The sequence below is a fragment of the Manacus candei genome, unplaced genomic scaffold, assembly GCF_025592945.1.
Source record: "Manacus candei isolate 608988 ecotype Guabito, Panama unplaced genomic scaffold, ASM2559294v1 h1tg000056l, whole genome shotgun sequence".
Lineage (NCBI taxonomy): Eukaryota > Metazoa > Chordata > Aves > Passeriformes > Pipridae > Manacus > Manacus candei.
In genome coordinates this window covers 2,287,211-2,314,245 of record NW_026138104.1, presented here as the reverse complement: position 1 = coordinate 2,314,245, position 27,035 = coordinate 2,287,211, and the positions used below count along the sequence as shown (strand labels likewise).

The 27,035-nt window shown below is 39.4% G+C and overlaps 1 protein-coding gene across 1 annotated transcript; it reads left to right on the top strand.

The window, feature by feature from the left end:
- The first annotated feature begins 4,710 nt into the window (after positions 1 to 4,710).
- On the top strand, positions 4,711 to 25,673 carry STEAP2 (STEAP2 metalloreductase). The gene is made up of 5 exons (XM_051802570.1): positions 4,711 to 4,838; positions 9,024 to 9,545; positions 11,190 to 11,717; positions 13,461 to 13,625; positions 19,799 to 25,673. The coding sequence occupies exons 2-5, from the start codon at positions 9,054 to 9,056 to the stop codon at positions 20,081 to 20,083; spliced, it is 1,470 nt and encodes a 489-aa protein (XP_051658530.1). The 5' UTR covers positions 4,711 to 4,838; positions 9,024 to 9,053; the 3' UTR covers positions 20,084 to 25,673.
- The last annotated feature ends 1,362 nt before the right edge of the window (positions 25,674 to 27,035 follow it).

Genomic DNA, 27,035 nt, shown 5'->3' with positions numbered 1-27,035 from the left:
AATCTCTCTTGTGAAGAAGGAGATACTTTGTGTTGTTTCCCATGACTTGCCAGTATTTCTCAACTACAGCTTATTAAATGTGCATTATAAGGGCTTTTCTTCCCTTTTCTTCATTCTGTCTTTCTTTTTTTCTCTGTTCTTTTTCCTTTCCTTTTTCTTTGTTACATTTTTTTCACTTCTCTTCACTCTTCTCCTCCCCTCTCCTTCTCAAAAGAATATCTAAGTGTTTTCTTTTATCTCCTTCAGTTTGTGCTTCTTTCCTTGCTTTTGGCTACTGAGATTTAGACCCTACAGGGTCTGAAAAGGTTGTGAAACCCAGAGAGCTAGTGAAAAGAGGACATCACAAATTGATGAAATCCAAAGACCGAAAGAAGAGATTTTAGTTGAGGTATTCACCATTTATTTTTGTTCTTTGTTTAATTAATAGTTAGGGTGGTGGCGGTTTTTTAATAATATCTTTATTTAACCAAAAAAAAATTTTTTCAAGTAAACAATTACATCAGATCTCTGCAGATCCATTTTGTCCTTATAAAAAATGAATAAGAGGTATAAGTTTTATTTTTAGATTAATTGCAGGCTGCCATAAGAAAAAATTAGATGGTCTGAATGTTCCTGGCTGGGAAACACTGTATTTTTCTGCTAAGTTACGAAATTAGCTTTGTTGAGGGTAGTATGCCAAAAACTATTGTATTTGGGTTTGTTGCCCTGGTAGGAAGTAAAATTTTTTTGTGTTTGTTTTCACTCTCTTGCCATGGGGAAATCCCCAGGGCTTTGCTTTCCCATTGCCAAGAGGAAGAACCAGAATATCTGTTCCATTTGCCAGTTGGAAAGGCCTTTGTTATGTTCCATCCTGTAAAGAAAGAAATAATACTGCTACCCTGGACTTTGATAAAAAAAGAAAAACACCTGCTAAGAGAAAGTAATCCCCTTTCCTTACAGGTGGTTTAAGATACCCATTTAACAGGGTATCTGAGAAGTATGCTGACCACAGATCTTTGTACATAATTTGAGAGACCTGTAACTATCCAATTTCATCCTCTCACTAAAGAGACATGGTCCAATTTTGCTGAGAGTTTAAGTATATAAAAGGTATTTATATACCCATTGCTCTCAAGCTAATCTCTGTGCAAAACAGGGCCATCTATGCTTTTCCTGCTTGAATAGATCAGTTACACGGCAATGGAAGGAAGGCTGTAGTTGTTTTAGTTCCAATTCCAAACAAGAATTTTCAAACTGCAAAACCTCAAAAAGGTGCTAGGAAAGCACAGGAACAAGTTAAGTCCATCAAACTGCCTTGATTTTAATTTTTGAATGTACTAGAAACTAAGTTAGTGGTGTCTGTTCAAGAGGCTGGTAAATAAATGACCACAACTCAAAAGTTCCCTCATTTACTGCTGTGCCAAAGGCTAAAGCCAGGTAGGCTTGCACACAGGAAAGGAGAAACAACTGAAGAAGAAATGAACAATGTATGTGACAAATAACACTGAATGACACCTGTGGGAACCCAACTGGGTTAGGAATAAAGGGCCAGAGTCAGAACTGGCACACACTACATAGTGCAGGCTGGAAGGCAGAACCTGTGGCTCTTTCCCAAGAAAACGCGGCTTTTGAGTGCTCACAGACCAAACAGCTTTACAAGAAACAGGTAACAAATCAAGGATCGTTAACCATATATTACCTGCGTAAGAAAAAAGCCCCCTTCTTGTTAAAAAATGAACACAGATCTAATGTACCATCTCCTAAAGGTCTGAGTCTTCTGTTCAAGACTTTATGCTGCAGTAATAATGTAAAAAAATCCTGCAGGAAAACAATGACAAACATCCAGATTTACAGGTTTCTTATTAAGGCTTTAATTCAAATAAATTAAGAATTATAAGATTGTGACTACTCTGATTGTGTATGATCCATTGTCATTTTGAGGTGCATGAGTTAGTCTCATGACTAAATATGTCCATTTTAATGTAAATAACTTTCTGGTAACAAGAGTCACATAAGGTAGTGTTTCACCCACAAATAATGCAGGAACGAACATTCTGCTTTTTTCCTTCAATACATTTGTTGGTTGGACTAAAATTTTTGAGCTTATACTATCGTAGCTGTACTGGCTACCGAAAAACAAGCCTAGGATGATGACCTCTGAATCAATAGCAAAGAAAAGGAGAATATTAGAGCAAGAAACTGAAGAGCTGACATGCTGGTTCTCATCATGGAAAAGGCCAATTCCTTTCTGAGTAGTCACCTTTTTGTTTACTTCTGTGGAGTACTGACTCAGTCCTCAGTGTCTTGGAGCTGAAAATGCAGTTTGGAAAGTTAGGCAATAGAATTTCTGTGCTCCTGTTTAACAAATTAAAAAATAATTTAAAATATATGTTTTCAATGTCAAGAAAATTACTTATTTAATAATTGGGAAGGGGGAAGAACGGCTTCTGAACTACAACAGGAAAGTGTCTCAGCCCTCTTTTCAAATTCTACAGCATGGTTGTCATGACTATATATTGAAACAAATGTTTGAATCGATTATATGGTTCATTCAGCTGAAGTCCTCAATTAATGCACTGTAGAAACAAGTCAGCATGCACACACGAAGGATGAAAACAGTTATGTTCAGGGTTTCAGTGTGATCATATGGCTTCTTTTCTATCATCTGTGCATGTGTCAGTTTTTTTGCTGCAACATGAAAGACATACATCTTCACGTGGGTTGGTCAGTTTTAAATGAAATAAATACAAAGGGTTGAGGACTATGCATTGTCACATATACAGCATTTCTTAATGAAAGATAGACTTTATTTGATAAATGAGAAAATGTTAAAATCAGAAGCTTTTTCAGGAAAAAGCTCCATTTGTCTTCAACTGGAAATTTCCTTATCAAACAACATAGAATTCAGATCTTGGGGTTAGCTTTGCTTTTATGTGGCTGAATCCTGTGTTTCTCATTTTGTGTAACACTGAAATTAGAGCACGACTCCCACCTGCACAGAGTACAGTGGTCACACAGTGAAACGTGGGGAGCAACATCCCCACTCCCCACACCCAGGAAGGTGCTCTGGGCCACAGAGCACCACCCAACACCCCCTCAGAAATTACAAGAGTGGTGAAAAGCAGGAAGAGACTGCCCAGAAAGGTGGTGGATACCCCATCGTTGGAAACATTCAGCCAGGTTGGAAGGAGATCTGAACAACGAGTTCATGCTCATTGGGTTCCTTCCAACCCAGCCATTCTGTGACATAGGATGGTTTGATCCCTCACCTGCAGCCCTGCAGCTGGCACCACTTGCAGCAGCACCCTTCTGCCAGGAGAGGATAAAGAAAGGAGGCTGGTGGCGGGTTCCTGCTGAAGAACCACCTGGGCCAGGGCAGGGGAGGCAGGGCAGGGTCTGGGAGGTGTGTTTTGCCCTCAGGGCCGTGAGCTTGCCTGGGGACCGGCCAGGTGCCCGTGCAGTACCCACGCTGTGTCAGCAGGACCCAGGTCTGGCTCTGCCTGTGCTGGGGGTGTTGCGCAGGCCAGAGGAGTTGGGGATGGAGCAGTGATGATGGCTGGGGATGAGGGCACTGCGGGGCCGCCCACACCCCTCTCCCCACGTGTTGCTGACCCCTGGTACTGTCACAGAATCACAGAAACACAGAATTGTTAGAGTTGCAAGGGACCTCTGGTGACCACCTAGTCCAACCCCTCTGCCAAGGCAGAGTGACCTAGAGCAGGTGACACAGGAACACATCCAAGTGGGTTTTGAGTGTCTCCTGAGAGGGAGACTCCATGACCTCCCTGGGCAGTCTGGCAGTGACAGTGCTCTGTCACTTCTTTGTGTTAAGGTGAAACTTCATATGTTTTAATTTATGAGCGTTGCTCCTTATCCTATCACTAGGCACCACCGAAAAGAGCCTGACACCATCTTCTAGCACCCACCTTTGAGACATTCACATGCATTGAGATCCCCTCTCAGTCTTCTCCAGACTAAACAAGCCCAGCTCCCGCAGTCTCTCCTCATAAGAGAGACGTTCCAGACCCCTAATCTTCTTTGTGCCTAGCCGCTGGATCCTCTCCAGTAGCTCCTTGTCTTTCTTGTTTTGAGGCGCCCAGAACTGGACAGAGCACTCCAGATGTGGCCCTATGAAAGCCAGGTAGAGGGGGAGGATCATCTTCCTCAACCTGCTGGCCACACTCCTCCCGATGCACCCCAGGATACCGATGGCGCTCCTGGCAGCAAGGGCACACTGCCGACTCAGGGTCAACCCGTCACCCCCACTGAGACCCCCAGATCCATCCCAGCCTCCCCCGGCCGTGGCGGAAGGGCCGCAGGGGGCGGGTCGCGGCGGCAGGAGAGGCACCGCCTCCCCGCCCGCCCGGCACTGCGGGGCCGGACAGTGAGGAGGAGCGGCGGCGCGGAGCTCCTGGCGGGCGGGCGGAGGTGAGAGGCGCCGGGGCGGGACGGGCCCCATCCCCGCCGGGCGCTCCCCGGCCCAGCCGCGCGGGGCTTTCCCCGCTGCCCATCGTGGTGGCGGCGGCTGCGCCACGGCTGCCCCCGGCTCCGGGCAGGCTCTGGCGGTGCCGGGGCCCCGCGGAGCGGAGCGGAGCGGCCCGGCCTCCCACAGCCGCGAGGGTGCCGGGCAGCCCCCGCCCCGCGGCGGGCGGGCCTGGCAGCGCTGCCCCGGCTGTGCCCGTGGGGCGGAGGGGCCGGGCGGGAGATGTCACGGCGTGTTGTCGTTGCAGCTGGAGATGCCGGCCCGGAGCAGGGCCCCGCCGAGCTGCCCTGCGCTGGATCCCCGCTCCGCGCTGCCGCCCGCCAGCCCGCCGAGGGGGCGCCGGCCCGCCCCTGGCCTCCCGCCATCCCCGCGCCCCGTAAGTGCCCGCCCGGGCGGGGGTCACACACCCAGTGCCCGCCCGGCTTGCGCTTGTTCGGTTTTTTCCTCCAGCAGTTGTTTTTCCAAGAGTAATCTTTCACGAGTGTCACCGTCTGGCTTACACAGCGCTGTGGTGGTCTCTTAGCTTATCTAAGAGCAAATGTCATATTTATGTAATTTCTTTTACTTTTTAGAACTCTCAAGGCATATATTTTGTAAAAGAAGGTTGTTTTTTGTTGTAGTCTGTTCCTGAACAACCCACCTCAGCTACTTCTTGTCATCTGCTTCCCATCTATTTACAAATGGATTGCTCAATAACTTGATGTAAAATCTGTCCAAAGGCTGAAGTTAGGCTAACAAGTCTTTGCTTTCCTCAGTCCTCCTCCTCCTCCATTCTTTTAATGGAATGTGCTAGTCTGCCTGTCTTGTCCTCTCTTGACTTCTCAAGATGTCACTTTAATTGGCATTTTAAGCACCAAGAGTTGGTTTCATATGTGTCTGCTGACTTTAAAATCTTTAACTTTATCCTTCGCTCTTAATTTACCTTTTTTGACTTTAACCTCACCTTCTGTCTCCCTGTAAAAAGAATTTCGTTACATTGCCATTCACAGTTTACTTTTCTGCTGAGGGCTGAAATAAAGACGATGTTTAACACTTTGTCCTACTTTATATCACTTATCATTTGTTCCTTTTCCTCTGAAGTTATAAATTTTGCCTTCTGTCTTCTGTTTTTTATTGTATTTATGGAACCTTTGCTTGTTACCATTTATGTTCTTCACTAGTTACAACTCACTTCTGTGCCATTGTTCTGATTTTATCCCTACACGATAGCACTGTCTTTTTAACATTTTTTACTGTTCCTTAGCCATGCACACAAACCTTTATTTATTTATTTATTTATTTATTGTGCGATTTTTCAGATCATTAAGGCTCCCCTGTTTTAGTTAAAACAGTCTTACACACTCTTTCCTCTGAATTACCATTGTGCATTTAATGTTACTATTCAGTTACTGCTAGCTCTCTGCTCTCTTTCATCTCTTGGATTATGTGCCTTAGAGTCATGTCAGCCTGCTCTCTGAGGTTTTTGTATGAAGTCTGTTAGTTTTATTCTGTTACTCACATTGTATTTTCCTTAGAAAGGGAGTGAGAAACTTCGGCCAGTGGGCCAAATTCAGCTCACCAGAGTAATTCATCATGTCCAATTCCTATATGTGCACTCTCCTAAGGATCCTTTGGACTAAAACTGAAAGTGGGCTGCAGCAGGTTAAATGGTACTGGTAGCCCATTTCCTCATGGCTGTTTCCTTTCAATTCCAAAGTTTTGCAGCACCTTCATGTCACATGGAATGAACTGAAGTGTGCCTCTGTAATCACATGGTAAACTCATGCATGTTCTGTCATATCCAGTTATATCTCTTATCTGATCAAAATACAGCCATTCTCATTGTGTTCCTAGCTGTTAATCCATCATGGTGCAGGAAATAGTTTGGTCATGTGTTAGATACATTCCAGGTCACACGGTAAGAAAGAAGTCAAGGCTTTTTTCAGCCCGTACATAAAAATCTCTGTGGTCTGGCTCTGCCAGAAAGATTCCCTGTTAGAATCTTTTCTTGGAATACTGACTTTGTGCTCAGTTTCACATATCGCTTTCCATCTTTAGCACCTGAGTTCAGTTTCAGTGAGTTCTTCCCTTCTAGTCAAAGCTGAAATGAAAAGTACCCACTCTTTTAGTAGCTTCCTCCAATTTCCGAAACACAGCTACTTTTAATTGTGGGAGGTTGTTCACCACACATGCTGTATTCCTAGCCAATGGCTGGGTAAAGTACCCCACTGATGATTAGGTACCATCATATCACCTCTTGCATGGTGGCTCAGGAAGAGGTTCATTTGGTTCCTCCTTTCTGTGTGTTCTGCTTTTGATTGCTCTCAAAACAGCAACCTTGTGGATCTCTTTGCTGCTTGTTAACCTGCCTTCTCTCATTGCCTCCTTCATTTTCAGAATTCATTCCTGTTCTAATATTGTATGGGGTTTGCCTGGCAAGGCTTTGGTAGCGGGAGGGGGGTGGAGTGCTATAGGAGTGGCTTCTGTGAGCAGCTGCTGGAATCTTACCCTGTGTCTGAAAGGGCAATGCCAGCTGGGTCTGGGAGGGACCACAGCTGGCCAGGGCTGAGCCCACCAGCGATGGTGGTAGCACCTCTGGGATAATATAGGTAGGAGAAAGAAAGAAAAAAGTAATTGTGGCCACAGAAGAGAGGAGTGAGAATATGTGAGAGGAACAACAATGTAGAGACCAGGGCCAGTGGAGGAGGAGGAGGAGGTGCTCTAAACGCTGGAGCAGACATTCCCCTGCAGCCCATGGTGCAGCCATGGTGGAGCAGCCTGTCCCCTGCAGCCCATGGAGGTTCCTGGTAGAGCATAGAAGGAAGGAGCCCCACACCAGTGCAAGTGGATGCCTGAAGGAAGGCTGTGACCCTGTGGGAAGCCCGCTCTGGAGCAGGCTTCTGGCAGGACCTGTGGAGAGGTTTCCTGGTAGGACTTGTGACCCCGTGGGGAACCTCTGCTGGAGCAGCTTTTTCCTGAAGGACTGCAGTCCGTGGAAGGGGCCCACACTGGAACAGTTTGTGAAGAACTGTAGCCTGTGGGAAGGACTCAAGTTGGAGAAGTGCATGGAGGACTCTCCATGCTGGGTAGGGGAAGGACTCCTCTCCTTGAGGAGGAAGTAGCAGCAGAAACAACATGTGGTGAACTGACCAGAACCTCCATTCCCCATCTCCCTGCACTGGTTTGGGGGAGGAGGTGGAGAATTGGGAATAAAAGTTAAACCCAGGAAGGAGGAAGTGGTGGGAGGAAGGTGCTTTTTGGGGGATTTGTTTTGCTTCTCATTATCCTGCTCCAATTTTGATTGGTAATAAATTCAGTTAATTTCCCCAAGCCAAGTCTGTTTTGCCTATGACAGTAACTAGTGAGTGATCTCTTCCTGCCCTTATCTCAACTCATTTTTGTTACATTTTCTCTCCCTTGCCCAGCTGAGAAGGGGAGTGATAGACCAGCTTTTTGGGCACCTGACTTTCAGCCAGGATCAACCCACCACAACAGTGTATAACCACTTACGTCATAACTGTGGTTTCATGTGAAGACTTCCCTACTGGGCGTTGTTTTTTAATGTCTTTGTTCAGCTTTATTGCAGTTCTGTGACCACTTCTCTCCAAACATACAGTAGTATTTCTTTTATTTTCCAGTGAGCCTCAGCCTTTGTCCTTCAAAGCATTCCTTACTGCACTGAATTTGAGTCTTAAAACTATCTTCCCTTTTATTATTGCATGAAATCTGTCTTTTCCTGCCATTAGTTTTTTGTGGAACGCTCTCCCATGTGTTTGTGTCCAGGACTTATCTGACCTGGTCAGAAATTTCTGTTAAGCATATTTGTGACCCATGGCCTTGAATCCTTTGCCCTTGCATCCACAGTTAATCCTTATACATCCTTGGCCAGACCTAGCAGTCTGACCTAGAAATGTCATTAGTGATCTCACAACTAGACCTTGATAAATTTCCCTTGTTGTCTTTGCCGTTGGATCCATGTGGGCAGCCCATTTTCTAGGCTGACAGCTGGATGTCTGTCATGGTAGTAGCCATGACATTTGCAGCTTTGAGACTTTTGCATCCCTTCCTTCATGACCAATAGAGGATATCACAGTAATAACCTGATAAGCTTTTAATGGAGTTCAACTTCCATGAACTCACTGTCCTCACACCAATCCCAGGCCAGTGCTCTCTACTTTCTAACATTTTCCATAGTTATCCAGTTTTTCTAACATATTTCTTCTCATTTTTCTGTTGACTGTTAGTTTCACGAGCCCAAAGTTATCTTGTGGTCTAGCATTCCAGGGCAGTGGAAGAGGGAATAGGAGAAGATGAAAGAAATATTATTTACTAATGGAACTGTATTATTGAAGTGCTTGAAGTGTTTTATATTTCTTATTACTCCTTCTATTAGTGACACATTGCAAGACAAAATTGAAGAGCACATACTTTATTAAGAAGAAAATATAATATGGAACTTAGAACCAAAGATTTTGTTTCCAAAGGTGTTTATGGATTATGATGCCTCATAATTGTATGATGTTGCATTTTTCTTCTGTTGTTTTCTCTTTTTCCTTTTCTCTTCCCCCCCCGCCCCCTGAAGAAATCATTGTAGGTTTCGTGTCTTGGAAATATGGAATCAATCTCTATGATGGGGAGTCCCAAGAACCTCAATGAAACTTTTCTACCAAATGTTGCTAATGGTATCAAGGATGCCAGTAAGGTCACAATAGGCATCATTGGAAGTGGAGACTTCGCTAAGTCATTGACAATTAGACTCATCAGATGTGGGTACCATGTGGTTGTAGGAAGCAGAAACCCTAAACATGCTGCTGAGTTCTTTCCCCATGTGGTTGATGTCACTCATCATGAAGATGCAGTAGCAAAAACAAACATCATTTTTGTAGCCATACACAGAGAACATTACATCTCTTTGTGGGACCTCAAACATTTACTTGCTGGTAAAATTCTGATTGATGTCAGCAATAATACAAGAGTAGACCAATATCCGGACTCCAATGCAGAGTATTTGGCATCACTTTTTCCTGATTCCCTGATTGTCAAAGGATTCAATGTCATTTCAGCTTGGTCACTGCAGTTAGGACCAAAGGATGCCAGCAGACAGGTAAGTGCTATTATTTGTATAAATTTAACTTTCTTGTAAGATGCAAATGACAGGAACTGAATGTAAGCAGCCAGAACTCATGGGATTCATTCTGCTTGACTTACCTAATATACTGGGTGGGCATTTAGCCTATGTTTTAGTAGTCAATAAAATTTTCAGAGTTGAGTTCATCCCATTGTAAGACTTAGACTAAGTGGTCCGAATTTTTCCGTGAGTTACCTGTTTATCTTTAAAGATTGTAGAGGAAACATGGATACGATCTTAGAGTAGACAGATGACCTTTAGATGACTACATACAGATCAGAGGAGTTGGGTCTTAATGTTTTCCATAGGAAATACATTCATGTCTATCCTTATGCTTTATACTAGGATAGAGACAGTCTTTCCCAGTATATTTGAGTTTTGGTATTGGGATAAACTATTGAAAAAGATGCATAGAAATCTGAGCTCCTGATCCCAGGGCTTAGGAGTCAGCTTTTCTAAAAATACTTGCTTCACATAGCAGCAAAGGGATTGAAAGAAATTTTGTAGCTTTTAGTTGCCCCAAAATCATAAATATGAGGAAACAGAAGGAGGCACACATTCGTTAGATCCAAGACTACTTGAGAACATCATGTTCAAATTCCTTCCCAGTATGTTCCCTAAATCCATCCTGCATATAGAAAAGGCATCTTTATGTTTTTCATACTTTGCTGAAGTGATACAAAGAATTTAAGCCTATGCAGGAATCCAGTCCTTCACAGCTTTATGGGCTCTGAGAAATACATGGTGCAATGTGACTACTTTGAGAGATTAAATTGAGTTTTCTGACTCTTCAGGTAGATTTAAATGGAATGCAATTAATACAGAATTAGCATAATTTTAAAAATAACCTCGCCAGACTCCTTTTATCCCCTTTCAGAATAGCACTGCACTGTTAGTAATTCACTTCTGTCAAAACAGATCATGTTTGCTCTAATGCAGATGATCAGCACACAGTGTTGGGTAAACTATAGCCCATTGTAAATTTTAAAAGAACCTTAAAGTACTTTGTAGCAGTGCGTTTTTTTCACTGTGTAATAAACTGGTCTCTAGAACTAGTTATTATCTGGCTTCTAGTTTTTGTCTTTGCTGATAAACATTCAAATCTGGAATCCGTGGAAGTCTGGATTGTGAAATGAAGTTAAAATTATTACATATCGAGAGATTGCATAGTTCTCTGCTTTGCATTCTGTTTATGCTACAGCTGTTTTAGGGTCATCATTCAAGATTCCTGTATTTTTGAGAGAACTTGTGATTTTCTGAAATGCTTTTAGCCATTGTTTCAAGTTCAATCCAGTCCTGTAGACATTTAAGTATGGGGGGTTTCAGTGTGCAGATTGCAGGACATCCCATGGTCAGCTCATCAGTAACACCAAGATAAAGCCAATTTGTTTTGCTTACTGTTTTGCTAAATCAATGGGCATATTTGCACTTTGGCTGGATTTTTATGTGATTTCATTCTCATCTTGGTGATATGAGGTGGGATAACAGTGTACAGTTTTAGCAGTAGCGTCATAGTTTTGATCTGAAGGACCTTAAGGTTTTTGTTGGGTTTTGTTGGGGATTTTTTACCTTTGAGTCTCTTTCTGTGACTACAGACAATTGCCTTGACTCTCCCAACAGGTCTATATATGCAGTAACAACGTTCAGGCTCGCCATCAAGTTATTGAACTTGCCCGTAAGCTCAGTTTTATTCCTATTGATGTGGGGGCATTGACATCTTCAAGGGAAATTGAAAACCTGCCTCTGCGACTGTTCACCCTGTGGAAGGGGCCTGTACTGATTGCTATTAGCCTGGCAACATTTTTCTTCATCTATTCGTTCATCAGAGATGTAATCCATCCATACATGAGAAACCAGCAGAGCGACTTCTACAAGATTCCCATTGAGATCGTGAACAAGACTCTGCCGATTGTTGCAATCACTTTACTTTCTCTGGTGTATTTATCAGGGCTTATTGCAGCTGCTTACCAGCTTTACTATGGCACTAAGTATCGGCGGTTTCCACCTTGGCTGGACAGCTGGCTCCAGTGTCGAAAGCAGCTTGGACTGCTCAGTTTCTTCTTTGCAACAGTGCACGTGGTGTACAGCCTGTGCTTACCCATGAGGAGATCGGAGCGGTACTTGTTCCTCAACATGGCCTATCAACAGGTGAGACAGTCTTTAGGTCAGTGAGCCAAAAAGGCCTTTGCTGTGTGCATGTGGCTCCTGAATACAATATATATGTTTTCTTAGTTTGTTCTAGTGGTTTCAGCACAGAATGTAATGTGTTATCTTATGCACAGCTGGTGCCAAATAAGGAGACTAAAAGAAACTTCCGTGCATTTTGCTCATCTTGTGGGTCAAACTGCAGTCACATTTGTGTGGTAGGGGGAGTCAAAGACGTGTCCTACTGGAAGTCCTGATAGTAATATACACAAGGAGAATGTAGGATAGACAGGATAAGAGCCACAGCAGGAAAATTCTGAGGTATGTTCCTCTCTATGTATACTTAACATATGGGAGAAGTATGTATATCATAAGTGCATTTACAAGTATGAAAAGTATAAGGGTAGATACTGTTATCATTATTACAGATACATCTATGTTTAAAAAAAAGGAAAAGAAAATGCTGATACTTTTTAACATCTTGGACCAGTGGTAAAATGACTTTATTCATTTAAAATTCTGTGAACATAATCTCTTGCAGGCAATAGAGATTGACTCACGGTTCCCAGCAACAATTGGTCTTGCATAACCCTGAAACAATCTCCGACAAATCTGTCATCCTTTAGAAGGGGGTCTGATTCTCCTGTCTGCCATTGAGGCAGCTTACTGTCTCCTTTAAAGTAGCAGAGAAGCAGCACTGCCAGAAAAACAGCACTGCCATTCTGCCCATAAAATCTGTGGGAAAGAGGGGTGTGATAGAACAGAAAGGAAAGCGCACTAAGGAAATAAAATCAAATGGAACAAATTAACAGAGATTAGGTCCACAAACTCTGAAAGGGCTAGCACGAAAAAATGAGCTTAAGGGAAAGACAGGAGGGGCAAAACTATGGAAGACAGCAAGAAACTATAATTGTTCACACTTAGAATTAGTAGTACTAAAGGATCCACTGATGCTTTTACTAAGAAATTGCTTTTAATGATATTGTAAAACTCTCACTTGCTAATAATGCTAGTGAACCTCTTTCAAGGCATGTCATATTGCAATAGCCTACCTGAAAGTGGAAAATAGTTTAATATCCAAGCTTCTTAATTGTTAAGGTCCTGAGTTGTTTCTTTTTTCTGGTAAAGCTCTCTAATGAGAACCCTGAGACTAGCTCAGCTGGTTAGAGCCTGGTGCTAGTAACACCAAGGTTGTGGGCTCAATCCCTCTGTGAGCCATTCACTTAAGAGTTGGACCTTTTGGGTCCCTTTCAACTCAAAATATTCTGTGTATCTGATGTCAGTAGTGAAAGAGACAAACTAGCTTGGACTAGGGAGATAAAGCAAAATTGGGAAATTATGCTAAACTATTTCCAAATGTAAAACTAAAAACAAATTGCAGGTTTATTCAATTTGTGTACAGAATTCAAATTTGCAGGGTCTGAAGAATACATCTGCTTTTCTACTGTGCATAGGAATGTGCAGAATTACCTGATTTTATAACAGAATTGTTGTAAATGGCTTATAATGTTACAGTTTTGTTTAACATCTAAATTTCCTTGTTTAATATATTTTTAATCTAGCAAGAGCCAGTCCCAGCAGTAAGGAAATAGTTGTTTTTCTCTGAGACATGAGGAAACCTCTGAAGTATTTGACCCCATTTTATAGTTGTCCTGTGACTGTGGACTTTTAAGTCTGCAAAATAACTTCTGTCGGTATTTTTAATATTCTGTAGAATAAAGTTCTTCCTTTTTTCTTTTTCATCAGGTTCATGCAAATGTTGAAAATTCTTGGAATGAGGAAGAAGTGTGGCGAATTGAAATGTATATTTCCTTTGGAATAATGAGTCTCGGATTGCTTTCTTTGCTGGCAGTAACTTCCATCCCTTCAGTAAACAGTGCCTTAAACTGGAGGGAGTTCAGTTTTATTCAGGTGTGTTACTTTTTGAATAATGGGGGTTTGTTGTTAACAAGAATTCCTCCATCATGATCACGATCATAAACAACAGCAAATTGCTACATGACAAGAGCTTTTTTTTCCTCTCTGGTAATTTAATTAAAACAACATATCCTTACTTAGCGAATATATTACCATGAAGGCACATAAAGCATTTCATAAATGTTAGAATAGGACTTTACATTTTATGCTTCTTAGTCTTAAATAATCAACATAGCTAAGACCAAATGATCACTAATCTATTCCTTTTCCAGTGTTAAAATTTCTTTCTAAATTCAAATTAGATAAATTTGGACAAACTTGCTAAAGGCAGTGATACTGATGAGATACTACTATATGTAGATGCACACAACTGTTAAAATTGAAGACTTAATTTGTCCTACAGGATTTTTATTGCACAGCTCTCTGACAGCCATGGTGTCCTTGATTTAGTTTTGCTTCCCTTCCACTGTGTGGGACTTGACACAGCTCTCAACTGCATTATTTCCATTAGCTGAAAATACCCATTAGTAAAACATGAAGTTTTGCTTATTAAAATCAGTGGCTTTTCCAGGCCCTGGCACACCTTCTGCTGCCTTCCCTCCTCAGATAAATATCTACAACAGGCAGGCCTAACCAACATAAAATACTGAGAAATATCAGCTTTAATAAACAGCTTACTATTTGCTTCTACACAAAGTTGCCATTGGTTTTAGGTAGCAGTCAGGTATAGGAAATTTTATTAGGATTTGGTCTGATGAAAATTTCCTAAGTGTGTACAGTTTGGGCTTTTGTTATGTTGTGTTTTGTTTTCTGACTTTGACTTCAGTAATGTAGTCTTAACTCAGTCTTCTCTGATTAACAGTTTTTTCAGCATAGCCATTGTAATAATATTGCCTAATTCTTAGTCCTGTTCACTTCAGAACACAGGCACTGACTTTACTGTTCAGGGCTTGGGTTTAACTTTACAGACATTTTAAATGTCAATGAAAATTGACATTTTCAATGGCTATAGGTGTCTGAGGTCTTCTGTCTGTAAGGTAATGTCTTCCCTTCCCCTTGGGTTTCCGTTGCTGGAACACTGCAGGTAGACCTACAAAAAGTTTGCTGAAAAGTTTTCCAAAGTAGAGTTATCCTGACAGAACTGTCTATCCATACTCTTGGCTTTGAACCTTCAGAGCAAGTAAATACCAACTGTATTGTTACAACATCCCTGCCATCTGGAGTTCTCTGTGTGTGGACAATGGTACTGCTATTGGGTGATTTAAAACATTAGTGTAAAAGGGAAAAACATGTTTTCACTCTTGAGTGACATGATGTCTTTATCCAGTAATGACTTCCAGACACAAACACAGCATTTGTGTCTTATTTTTCCTTTCTCAAATTTCGGGCTTGTGTGACTGAATCAACCCACACAACAACCACAATGATGTATATCTGCGTGGGCATTTTTTATTGTATCATATTTACTGCAGTTATTTCCACTGTAAACAAGTCAAAATAGTTCCAAATTTGAACAAATATGAACTCTAATGAATCATCTAGGAGTATTTTGCTCTGGAGGTATGTCACAGTTGAAACTGATATTAGTAATTAATTATTATCATTTGCAATTTTTAATCACAAAAAAACACTGAACTACTAAAAATTTCCTTAAAGTTAATGAATATTAAAGATAGTTAACTTTGTCATTAATTACTTCTCAGGGTGTAAGTTGTTCTTCATTACTTGTCCAAAAAAGTCGTCTTTTTTTTTTAATCAGAAAACAGACTTTCACTGATTCCTTACTAAAGTAAAAGGAGTCTGTATTTCTGCACAAGCTTCATTGTACCCAGTATGCAAGTAGAACAGATAGAACATCATAGTAGTTACTGTCTTTTATATTTTTCTTCTACTGATGTGCAGTAAGATGAAGCAAATTTGAACTTCATTTTCTTAATCTTCGCTTAAGTCAGAAGGACAAACAATAGAACTACTAGCCCACCATCTCAATGCTGCTTTTCTTTTAGCTGGGAAAAGCAGTATGTTTCTAGCTTTAGTCCTGAGTCTCAGATGATTTGCCACAACAGTTGCTGAACTTCTTTTGCTTCTGATGGATGAAGAATCAGTCAGTCAGCACACTCAGACAGTTTCTCAGCTCAGCACTTCCCACTGAGAATAACATACTATTGCTTGTTCATCTTAGTAAATGCAGTTTCATCAAAATGAGGGTCTGGCCTCTTCTGAAGAGTTTTACCACTAGGACATATTCAGTCTTGAGTCCTACTAGGAAAATCTGAATTTATTAACATACACAGTATAGACGATTTTCTAGCCCCGTTCCAGTAGTACAAGCCCTAAGTAGCATCTCCCCTACCCACAGTGGTTCAAATCAACTCTACCACAGTCTTCATAATACTGTAAAGAAACCCCAGTTGTGAATGTTTCTGCCCAGAAATCATTGTTGTCTTTGATATCCCAAATTATATTTTGGAGATGCCTCTCTCTTGCCTAACCTGGCTTCACAGCTCAGGTGTCAGGAGCCCCAAAAATTCCAGCCTGCGTCATTGGGGAAAAAGGACTTTGAGAGGACAAGCAGTGCAGGTTCCACTCATTCCCTCAGAGTATAAATATGAACAAAGTAAGATATGAGAAGGTTTAATAGTGTAAAAGGAAGTTACTGTGTCAGTCCTATAGGAAGCTAGGAGACCAGCAGAAAACTTGGAATTGCTGCAGTACGGAGCTGACTACTGTACAAAACAAAGATCCAATCACTTCATCTTGATTCAGAGAGAAACACTCATAACATCTGGATAGAGGAGCCACAAAACGAGGCAGTGATGAAGAGTTTGCTCAGTAGGAGATCCTAGATGATGGAAACTTAGCATGAAACTTAGCAGGCATTGAAGCTTACTGAGGAAAGCAGCAGGGAAGAAAGCTGGGGCTGATAAACTAATGCATTGGTTTGCTTAAATGCCACTTCAGTACTCTTCTTTTTTCTTCTAAACATATTTGGATAAGGAACAAAGATAGACATGGATGAGAAATACAAAAGAATTCATATCTTGCCATAGCAGGCAGAATAAACAGCCTAAACCAACACACTGCAAACAGAAAAAGGAATTTATTGAAACCAGTCCTTGAGCAGTCACATAAAATACAAGGAAATGGAGAATGTGGTCTGCAAGCAGTGCTGCACTGGACCTTCAATCTTCTGAGGGAAGTTAAACTGTAAATATATAATGTAAGCATTAGTGACTGCTGCTTTTGTTTTCCAGTCTAAAAGTTGAAGTCCAAAACCCATCACTCAAAGTGGCAGTGGACAGAGCAGACTGGCTTTGAAAGCTGAGCTTTATGTTTTTTAGCAAAAATCAGCACAACTCAACCATTTGTGTAATAGGAAGCTGACCTTTTTGTAGACATTCCTTTTCTCTGCTAGCACAATCCTAAAGCTTTTTGGAGACAGTATTACTAAAACTTTTCCTCTGCATATGCTTTGAGGAAGGGCTGCCCTGCCTTGGTTCTCCCACGAGAATAGGATACTTCTTCCTCAGAGTAAAGAAGATTGAGGCCTGAGTATTTAGCAAGTTTATGGGTAAGATTCCAATCAGAGTTGCTACAGGTGGTTTATAAGTTTAGCAATATCCTGTTACTAGGGGAATCCAATGTATATCTTGCATAAATGTAGACTTTAGAAAATACCTTTCGTAAATATAAATTGCTTGGAATTATTCAACTGTTGTGAAGGTAGAAATTCCTGAAACAGATTTGCCCCACAGCAGATTATTGTCTCTATATATGTACATTTTTCTGGTAACATTTTAGGGATTTTTCTCTTTCATCTTTTCCACTCCTCTAACTTTTGTTGGTTCTTTTCCCAAACAATGCCAGTTTGTCTAGTTTATCAGTAGTCCTGGCTGGGAATCCCCCGTATTAGCTAAAAGATTGATCAGGAAGGAAAAGAAACAAACCAGGGAAGACCTAGAGAAAAGCTAAAAGATTGGGGAGTCCATAGGAAATGTGCTAATCTCTTGCTCAGCTTTCAGGAAACACAGTATTATGGAAGATAAGCAAGCAAAACAACCAAAGATATTCTCCCCCTTTTCCCAGCAGCCATCCTAGAGCCTAGGCAGAGGGTTCCCAAGATTTACAACTGATGTTGCTGCTCTCTGTCCCATGTGAATTTGCCAGTGAAGAAAAAGTATTGCTTCTTGCTGCTTTCAGAAGTCCTCTACTCTTAAAGAAGTTACCATCCAGTGCCTGGTGGCAGTAATTAAGGGACTGGTAGAAGAAGATAGCATTAGTAGCTGACAGAAGCTCCTATAGGACTCTTTGTTAGATTATTAGATGTGTGGTTGAAATTGTCCAGTGCACAGTAACACATGCCCTATCACCACTTCAAAGAAGCATGCCACAGGGCAAAAAAAAAGAACTTAATAAAGGTGCATCGTATGTTTTTCTTGTCCTTGTGTTGTTAGTTCAAAATATACTAATGTACTTCTTAGCTTCTATTCTGCCATTAGATAGAAAGACTTGTATAGATATCTCAAAACTAGAGCTTGCAAATTGAGTTTAAATAAGCACTAAAATTAAAAAAATAAAGGGAAATGACTCTGTAAGATTTCCCTTTTGTTTCTTTTTCAAGAATTGTTATAGTTCTCATCATTAATCCTGATGAAGAAGTGAGGGATATGATTCACTTGTGCCCTTCTCCCTGTTGGCAGTGATATAACAACTATGAATTCAGGACAGTCATACCAGCAAAAATCTGCAATAACATATTAAAGCATCAGGTTTGATAGTATTGTTTGCTGTCCAAACTTCTTACCAGAGCTTCCGTTCAGATACCGCCTATGCCATTTTCATATCTACAAGTATTTCTCTCAGTGTTTCCTATGGAATATTTTGGCAGCAAATCATTCTTTTTAAAAAAGAAGTGTGCAGCATATCTAAAGTTTAACAACCAGGCCCTGAAACCATTGGCAAAAAAGGTGCATAAATATTGCCAAGTCAACAGGGTGCCAATCCCAAGAAATTAACAAAAGTATTTTCCTTTTATACCATTATATCTGTGAATCCTTGCAAATAGTATTAGCTCAGACATTCTCCTTTCCCTAGAAATCGCTTAATCTTGAAGTAGATGCAATTATTTCTTTCACTACCTATTATAGACCCATAGACTGCATTTTTCTTTGTGTCTCCATGTACTGGAATTAAACAATACCTTGGTAGCTGCTTACCTTTCTTAATATTCTTTCTCTGTTTCAATAATATTCTATAAATGTTTCCCAACCAAGTTAGTCATTACATCAGTTTGGGCCAAAAAGAATTTTCCTTCATTTGATCACCACCAAAAGTCAAAGCATAGTAGTCTTTTTTTATCATGATTTGGGAAAGTTAAGGTTAATACTTTATTAAGTATTTAATTGAAATTTGACAATTTAATAATTATCAAGTCTTCAGAGCATTACAACTACAGGGTCCTTAAAAAGGCAGATTCACAGAAATAGTGACCCCTATTATCACCACCTTCTGTGGCATGCTCTGGATTCCATGGTAAGAGGTCCTCTGTAGGGTGCTGTGGGAACCTTCTACTTCACCTTTCATCTAGCACTCCCTGTTTATGATAAACTGCATCATTGTTTTGTGCTGTTATGCCCAAGCCCTGCAGTTCAGATATTCCCATTAACCAGTTGGGAACAGCTGATGGAGAAAAGTAAGGCATGGTTTATGCTAATGTCAGACAAGTGGATGCAAGCCTTTGTAAGGAAGAAGTAAGCTGCACATCTCAGAGTGATAAAAATCTGCAGTGTTAGGCCCATATCCCTTCCAGAATTGCATTGTTCCATAATAAGGCATCTTGGAAGTGATCTATTCTCATAGTTAAGAAACGGGAAACTTATCCTGAAGTTGACTTCCATTACTTAGGATTTGGGCAGACATCATTTCAGTTTTGACTGAAAGGCCTATAGATGTTAGCAGAGATACATTGTAAATCAGTGCTCAGTTCAGTCTGTGATTTTCAGAACATGTGAACTTACAACCACATATTGCTAATTTAATATAGTGAATAGGTAAGAGATTTTAACATGATGTCTAATAAATGTTAAAATAATGGGTTAGAGCTGTCAGATGAAGGACTGAGTACTATTATATCTCTTTTTTTCCCCTGTTTTCTCTTTTTTTCAAAGTCAACACTTGGATACGTTGCTCTGGTTATAAGTACTTTCCATGTACTGATTTACGGATGGAAAAGAGCTTTTGAAGAAGAGTATTACAGATTTTATACACCACCAAATTTTGTTCTTGCCCTTGTTCTGCCTTCCATTGTAATTCTGGGTAAGATCATTTTACTTTTGCCATGTGTAAGTAGGAAACTGAGGAGAATTCGAAGAGGATGGGAGAAAAGCCATGTTATAGAAGAAGTAAGTGGGTCTGTTCCACATCTCTCCCCAGAAAGGATAACTGTAATGTGATGATATTTGTTATCACTGTTGTACACGTTTGGGTTTTTTTGTCATAAACTTGTATTTTTAGAAGTTAAGTAGGAGTAAAGTCACTTGCTTGGCATATGGTACAAGCTATGATACTACCAAACCATGAGAAGTTTGAAACTGGATGACTATTACTTCTGATAACTACAAAAATATTTTTGTTTTGAATTACAGAGAGCAGATTATTATGAAATCAAAAATTTTTTAATGTTCCTTTCCACAGTTACATCACAACAGTATTTTATTATAACTATGCTTTTCAGATACTTCTTTGACTTAGAGCATATGCGTCAGAGTGCTGTTTATTAATACCACATTTTCTGGGCAGTATTTCTTCTAGTAAAACCAGACTTCTGTTACTGAGTTCAGAATATAGATAAATAATTTAGGACATAATCATGTTTTGAAACAAATTAATTTGTAATGATCGCAGAATCATATAATCACAGAACAGTTTGAGTTGGAAGGGACCTTAAAGATCATCTGGTTCCAACCTCCCTGCCATGGGCAGGGACACCTTCCAATAGACCAGGTTGCTCAAAACCCCTTCCAACTTGGCCTTGAACACTGACCAGGGATGGGGTATCCACAGCCTTCCTGGGCAACCTGTTCCAGTGTCTCACTATCCTCACAGTGAGGCATTTCCTCCTGATAACCAATCTAAACCTACTCTCATTCAGTTTGAATCCATTCCCTCTTGTTCTGTCACTACATGCCACTGCCCTCTCCAGCTTTCTTGTAGGCTCCCTTCAGGTACTGGAAGGCTGCTATAAGGTCACCCCCAAGCCCTTTCTTTTCCAGGCTGAACAATCCCAATTTCCTCATAGGAGAGGTGCTCCATTGCTCTAAGCAACTTGGTGGCCCTCCTTTGGACTCGCTCCAACAGCTCCTTGTCCTTCCCATGCCAGGGACCGCAGAGCTGGATGCAGCTTTGCAGGTGGTGTCTGTAGAGGGACAGAAATCACCTCCCTTGCCCTGCTGGCTGCACTGCTTTTGGTGCAGCCCAGGATACAATTGGCTTTCTGGGCTGTCAGCCCACCTTGCCAGCTCACGTCCAGCTTCTCATCCACCAACACCCTTAAGTCCTCAGCAGGGCAGCTCTGGATCCCTCCATCCCCCAGCCTGTGTGGATACCAGTGGTTGTCCCAAGCCAGGTGCAGCACCTTGCACTTGGTCAAGTGTATTGCACATGTACAGTTTTATTTATTTCTTTGTGGCTTTACACCATTCCATGATTTGAATATGCAAACCCAGTTTCAATTATGGTGTGATTGTACATCTTGTAAGCAAATGGTATTGTACTAGTAGCATAAATTTTTTTCAAAGTATTACATAGGATTTTAGACCTTTGGCATCTCTTTATTTACATGCATTACATAATGAAGACTTAAAACATGCTATACAATTATAGAAGGATATGTGTGCAAGTAACTAGTTTTTGGTTTTTGAATGATTTTGAAATATCAGGAAATATTTTAAAAACAAAAAGAAAAGCTGAGAATTCAGCAACAATAAAAATCCATTTTCACTGTGAAACTTCCAGTATGTTGGAAGCATCACAATACTCATGTTCTGTATGTGTCTACACTGGAGTTTCTGTTATTACGTATGAATTTCCCAGAGTGTGTCTTAAATTCTTAGTATCTTTTTGTGCAAATCCAATCTTCTATTTTTATATAAAGGTCTAACTTTTACAATGAGTGTCTCTGGAATATGCCTGAAGTTTTGAGAAACAAAATTATTATTCTTATACTTAAAAATTATTTTATCTCTAAAACTTGGCATTTGCATTTCCTGATGGATTCTAAATAGCATTCACAATTATTTATTACTACTGCTGTCAGTAGTAATTACTCTTCTCTAACAAAATAGCCAAACTCAACTCATACCTTCAGGCTACTCCTGCTTAATTGGCAAAACTTTTATTTCAGTGGATCAGAATGTGTATTTAGTCCTAATTTTCTTTACTTGTATGAAAGTCTATTTTCCTTATCTATATTTGCACTGTTTAGGATCTCTGATTTTCTTAGATGAGCCTTCATTTATTATTTATTACTTTGGAAGAATTTGTCATAATCAATATCATACATCAGAAATATACAGTACTTAAGCTTGAATTTATTCTTAAACATCACTAGTCCTGTAATCTCATTATCTCTGCCTGTAGAGAAACTAACAGCTCCACAGAAAAAGAATATTCTAGAATCAAACTCTGCCCCCAGTTACACCAACCTAAAGCTAAAGAATTCATGTCAGTTGTTCTTAATTTCATTTCAAATTCAAAATATTGGCAACAATTGTATTTTCATTCTAGTGTCCCAGTTACCCCAAGTTGCACATCAAGCCTGTGTATATTCTGTATACTTGCTGCAAATCGAGAGACAGTGGAATATTCTTTCATTTTAAGCATGTTCAAATCTAGAGATGAAAACTAAAATATTTGCATTCTTTTTTTCCAGAATTAAAGCATTTGTACATGTCTTTAAACAGGTTTTGTATCAAATGAGAGGTCAGTAAATTCTTTTTGAAAATGGAGGTTTGTGAAGACATTTTTTTGGGGAAAAAAAAATCCACTATATGTTTCATGTGTCAACAGAAATTTAATACCTTTTTCAATTCACAGATTTTCAATTTCAAATAGTTGGAAAGCTCAGATTTATCCTCCTTTATAAGCTTTGAGGATGGAATCAATTGGAAGGAAAAAAAATAATTTTATTTCACTATTTTTTGAAAGTAAATGATAATAACAGATATAATTGGTCAGGCTAAGGTCTTTGAGACTTGTCTCCAATAGCTGACAAGTAACAGATGTTTCCAAAAAGAAAGCATATGTCCAGTGACTTTTTTTCCTGGGATAACCTCTCAGCCTCTTTAGGAGTTATTTGAGACAGGTGCTGCCTCTGGATCACTGTATTTCATAGGTATGTCCTCCAAAAATTTATCAAACCTTTTAAGAAATTTTAAAGTTTCCCATTTTTTCACAGAAAAATAAAGAAAAAGAAAAAAAAAAGTTCAGTAAAACTATCAAATAAATAAAGAATGTTTGCATTCTTTATTTTTTCCAAAACCAAATCAGTTTGTTTCAGAGTACTTATTTTATAGTTTCTCCTCCAATATGCAGCTATTTCAGTGATACTTTAGTGATACACAAGTACAATACTATTTTATCAAACATTCTAGACATTAAGTGAAAAACCTGTCACTGCTAGAGACCCTAAACCAGTACAAATGAGATTTTCACATAAAAATTAAGAACAAGTGACAATTGCAATTTCTAACTTACTTTGTCTGTAAATACATTCCAGTACCAAAAGCTGTCTCTTTCTTGAAAGGCTTGCAGGACTGAAGTTCCTGGACTGTTTCCTACTCCATTATTGCAGAGTGAAACCACAAAAAGTTGAGGCATTGTGCTTCAATCCTTTAAATAAAGTTTATTTAAAAAGTCTTAGAGTACACAAAGTCTTGGAGAATTTTAATGGGATAAATACCGTGCTACATTCTACCCCAGTCCTGTGCATGAAACCTGATTAAAACCACTAGAATGGGATGGTATAACTGACAGCAGAATTTTGTACCTCTGAACAGATTTAGGGAAGAAACTGTTACCATTAACAATCTAACTACATTTCAAAATTAAATATGCTGCTCTTCTTTTATAGCAATTTTACACTTCTGTGGAATGTGTAGTAGTCATGTTCCCTACACTTATCTAATTATTTTGGTGCAATAGTGATAATGTTGTAGAACTAAGATAGTGTTCTAATTGAAAATTACTGTCAAAGTCCATATATATATTGTACTGTAACACAACCACTGACAGTATATACAGAAATGTATTGGCCCTCTTTCCTATGCAAAAAGTTATTTCCTTATTAAATTTCTTCAAGAATGTTTAAACTGTTAAATTTTAAACTGCCAAAGGTGTCTGGAGAGAATAATGATGTGTCATTCCTTTTTTCAAACTGTGTGTAGAAAATTAAAAATGTGTTTTAATTTTATATGTTACTTGAAAGGTTGAAATATTGAAGTATTAATAAATAGATAATATTTTTAGATCAAATATATGAAGACATTTTGTGAAATATTTGTGCTACAAAAATTATATATGATTTCCTGTTAGGTCATGTATTTACTTCTAACTGGAATAACATGTTGACTTGTGATTTAATATTTTGTAGTGTTCTTTAAGGACCAATTCACTTTAACAAGACACTGTTAAGTCTGAAGGTAAAATGATGCTCACGTATTTACCACACACTGTATCATGCTTATGTTTAGTCACAAAAGGGATCTTTATTCATGTGACCAAACATATTGATCTCTATAGAAGAACTTACCTTAGGACTTCTCACTGGAAAAAGACCTGAGACTAATAGTTTAGTTTTGATTGCCTAAATATAAACAACTAAATTAATGTAGACATCCTAGTTACTTAGGAGAATAAATACCTATTTTGAGGAATAGCCAGCTAGAAAAATATTTTTGTGTAGCTTTATATAAATTGCTTAGCTGCCTAATGAAAATAAGCAATGAAATAGCTTTATTTCTATTCATTACTATACATTTAAAAACATAGTGCTTAATATGTGGTACAAAACTGTACACATCATGTTGTAAAATGGAGACCTCTATGTATTTAGCAACAGGTTATTTGTTTTCTATGGATATTAAGGTATTCTTTGTTAACATTGTCTAAAGTAGACATGTGTCCTTAATTTTATCTTACAATTCTGTTAACTGTGGCAACTATGTGCAAGTTAATTAAGTACCCATGTTCCTGAATTATTTAGAGATTAATTATTTGGTAATTGTTTTGCAAGTTCTCTCAATTGTGGTAATGGTTACTGTGAATTGGTGCCACATTTAACTTTTTGTTCCAACATTGTGAATTATATGATGTGCGAACATGAGAAAGTACATTCATATTTTTATTTGGCATTAATTGCCTATAAAAGAGCGTGCCTGTATGTTTGTGTCTATATGGTATTAGCTGCCCAACTAGCACTAAAGGAAATTATTGATTAATATAAGGTAATAAGTTCCCAAGTGGCTATAAATTTCACAGGTATGAATATAGTTAGGAAGCAGCTTTCTTCTCAAAGTTAGATATATCAGGTGCATAAAAATTAGATAGATTTTTTTCGGTATAATATTTTCATATATGCAGTGGTAATGGATGCACATGCATAACTTCTCTCAGACAGTGCATCTCCTAATACACAAGGTTTTGATTTCTTGGCTGTTCATCCTGTAGTATCTTCTGTCAATATAATGAGTAATGTTGCAGTACTGCTATTGAATCGTTATATGATACTGCTTTAATTAATTAGGTTACAGCCTTTAAAATAAGTGACACATTGAACTGACTTGAACAATGATCTCTATCATTATATATTTTTTCTCATGCCTTGCTGACAGTGTCTTTCAGTGTCTTTCCCATGTGTAATATTCTCTTTGTAGTTGTGTTTGTCAGACTGTTTGTGCTGTCTCTCTGAACAGGGCTATTATAAATTATTAGTAATGCTCTTATCTATTTTCCACAGACTGTGTTTTACACAAAAATCAATAAAAATCAATGTAAGGTATTTTGCTTTTTCTTCTGTGCTTATGCAAAATAATTTTTAGCTTGTGTTTCTTTCTAATACATGGGTGCTCTGATAAACATTTTCTTTGAGAGATAAAACTTGAATGTGAGTTCATAAAAATACTCTAAGGGGCAATTTATTTCTTTTTCAATAACTGGATAACAGATTTTTCACACAGACACACTGGATAGCTATATTCCATATCCTGCTGTAAGATATGCTCCATACTTTCAGAACACACAAGTGAACACTACAGTACTATCAGGATATATTCAGTCCACTTTTCATTCAACAAACAAAAAGTTTGGCCATGGTGAGACTGCTGGGTTGAAGTGAGTTTGCCAGGTGTCTGGTTGTGTGTATGAGAAAGCAATACTCTTTAAACGAGACAAACAGGTGAAGCACTTTGCAGTCCTTCATGTGGAAATACATAACTTTTTTTCCAAAGAGACATATGCCACCATAAAAGGAAAGAGGAAAACAATACATGAGAGGTAAAATCCTGCTCAGCTATAGATCAGCAGCGTAAACTGTTCTGAGTTCAGAGAAGTAAAGATGCATGAGTTAGTGGAGCTAGCAGCATTTGCATTGCTTTCACATTAGGTTACATAGCCTTCCCAGATTCCCAAATGGAATGTAGGTATTTTTAAAATTCAGAATATTTAATGTGTTTGTGCATCTCTCTATCTCAGTGCTTGTTCTACTGAATGTTGATATTACACCAGCAGCTGGGGCCCCAAACTTACACCTTTGTCCAGCCGTACCTTGTACAAGAGCCTAACTTGTCTCCTGTGACTTAATGGGTTTCCTTAGAATAATAACGATCAGTGTGAAAGTTCCCCTCAAATCCATACCACCCAGTGACCTGGGTGACCTGAACACTGTACTTTAATAGTATAAGCAGGTAAATTCAGATGTTGGAAGCTCTGTTGACTTTACAGGTTAAGGGTGAGTCTACTGCCAGCCACCTTACAGGTCTTTCCTTTTTTCCTGTGAACATCAAACACAGGAGGTCTGGCAGAACTGACCAAAAAAAAAAAAAGAAACAAAAATAAGAAGGAAGTCAAATAGTCAACAGACTAATTCTTAAAAAGACTCTGATTTATGTACTATAAAGACCTCAGTGTCATATTTGGTAAACAGTGCAGGTGGCTTTGGGCAGTCTACAGGTTCAATATAGCCAGGGAAAGGATATCACTTGACTAGAGCTGAAGACCCCCAATGCAGCACATGAAAGGTGTATCCTATGTTGAGTAATAGTCCTTCAAAAGCTTGCAACATGATTTCTTAAGACAGCAAATTCAGAGGGGTAGAGGAAATAATTCATTCAGCAAAGTCAGCAGGAGATA

Excerpts from the sequence above, each read along its gene's own strand:
- STEAP2 (XM_051802570.1), top strand. The coding sequence starts at position 9,054 with ATGGAATCAATCTCTATGATGGGGAGTCCCAAGAACCTCAATGAAACT. Across the intron at positions 9,546-11,189 it reads CAAAGGATGCCAGCAGACAG|GTCTATATATGCAGTAACAA; the intron begins GTAAGTGCTATT and ends CTCTCCCAACAG. Across the intron at positions 13,626-19,798 it reads GGGAGTTCAGTTTTATTCAG|TCAACACTTGGATACGTTGC; the intron begins GTGTGTTACTTT and ends TTTTTTTCAAAG.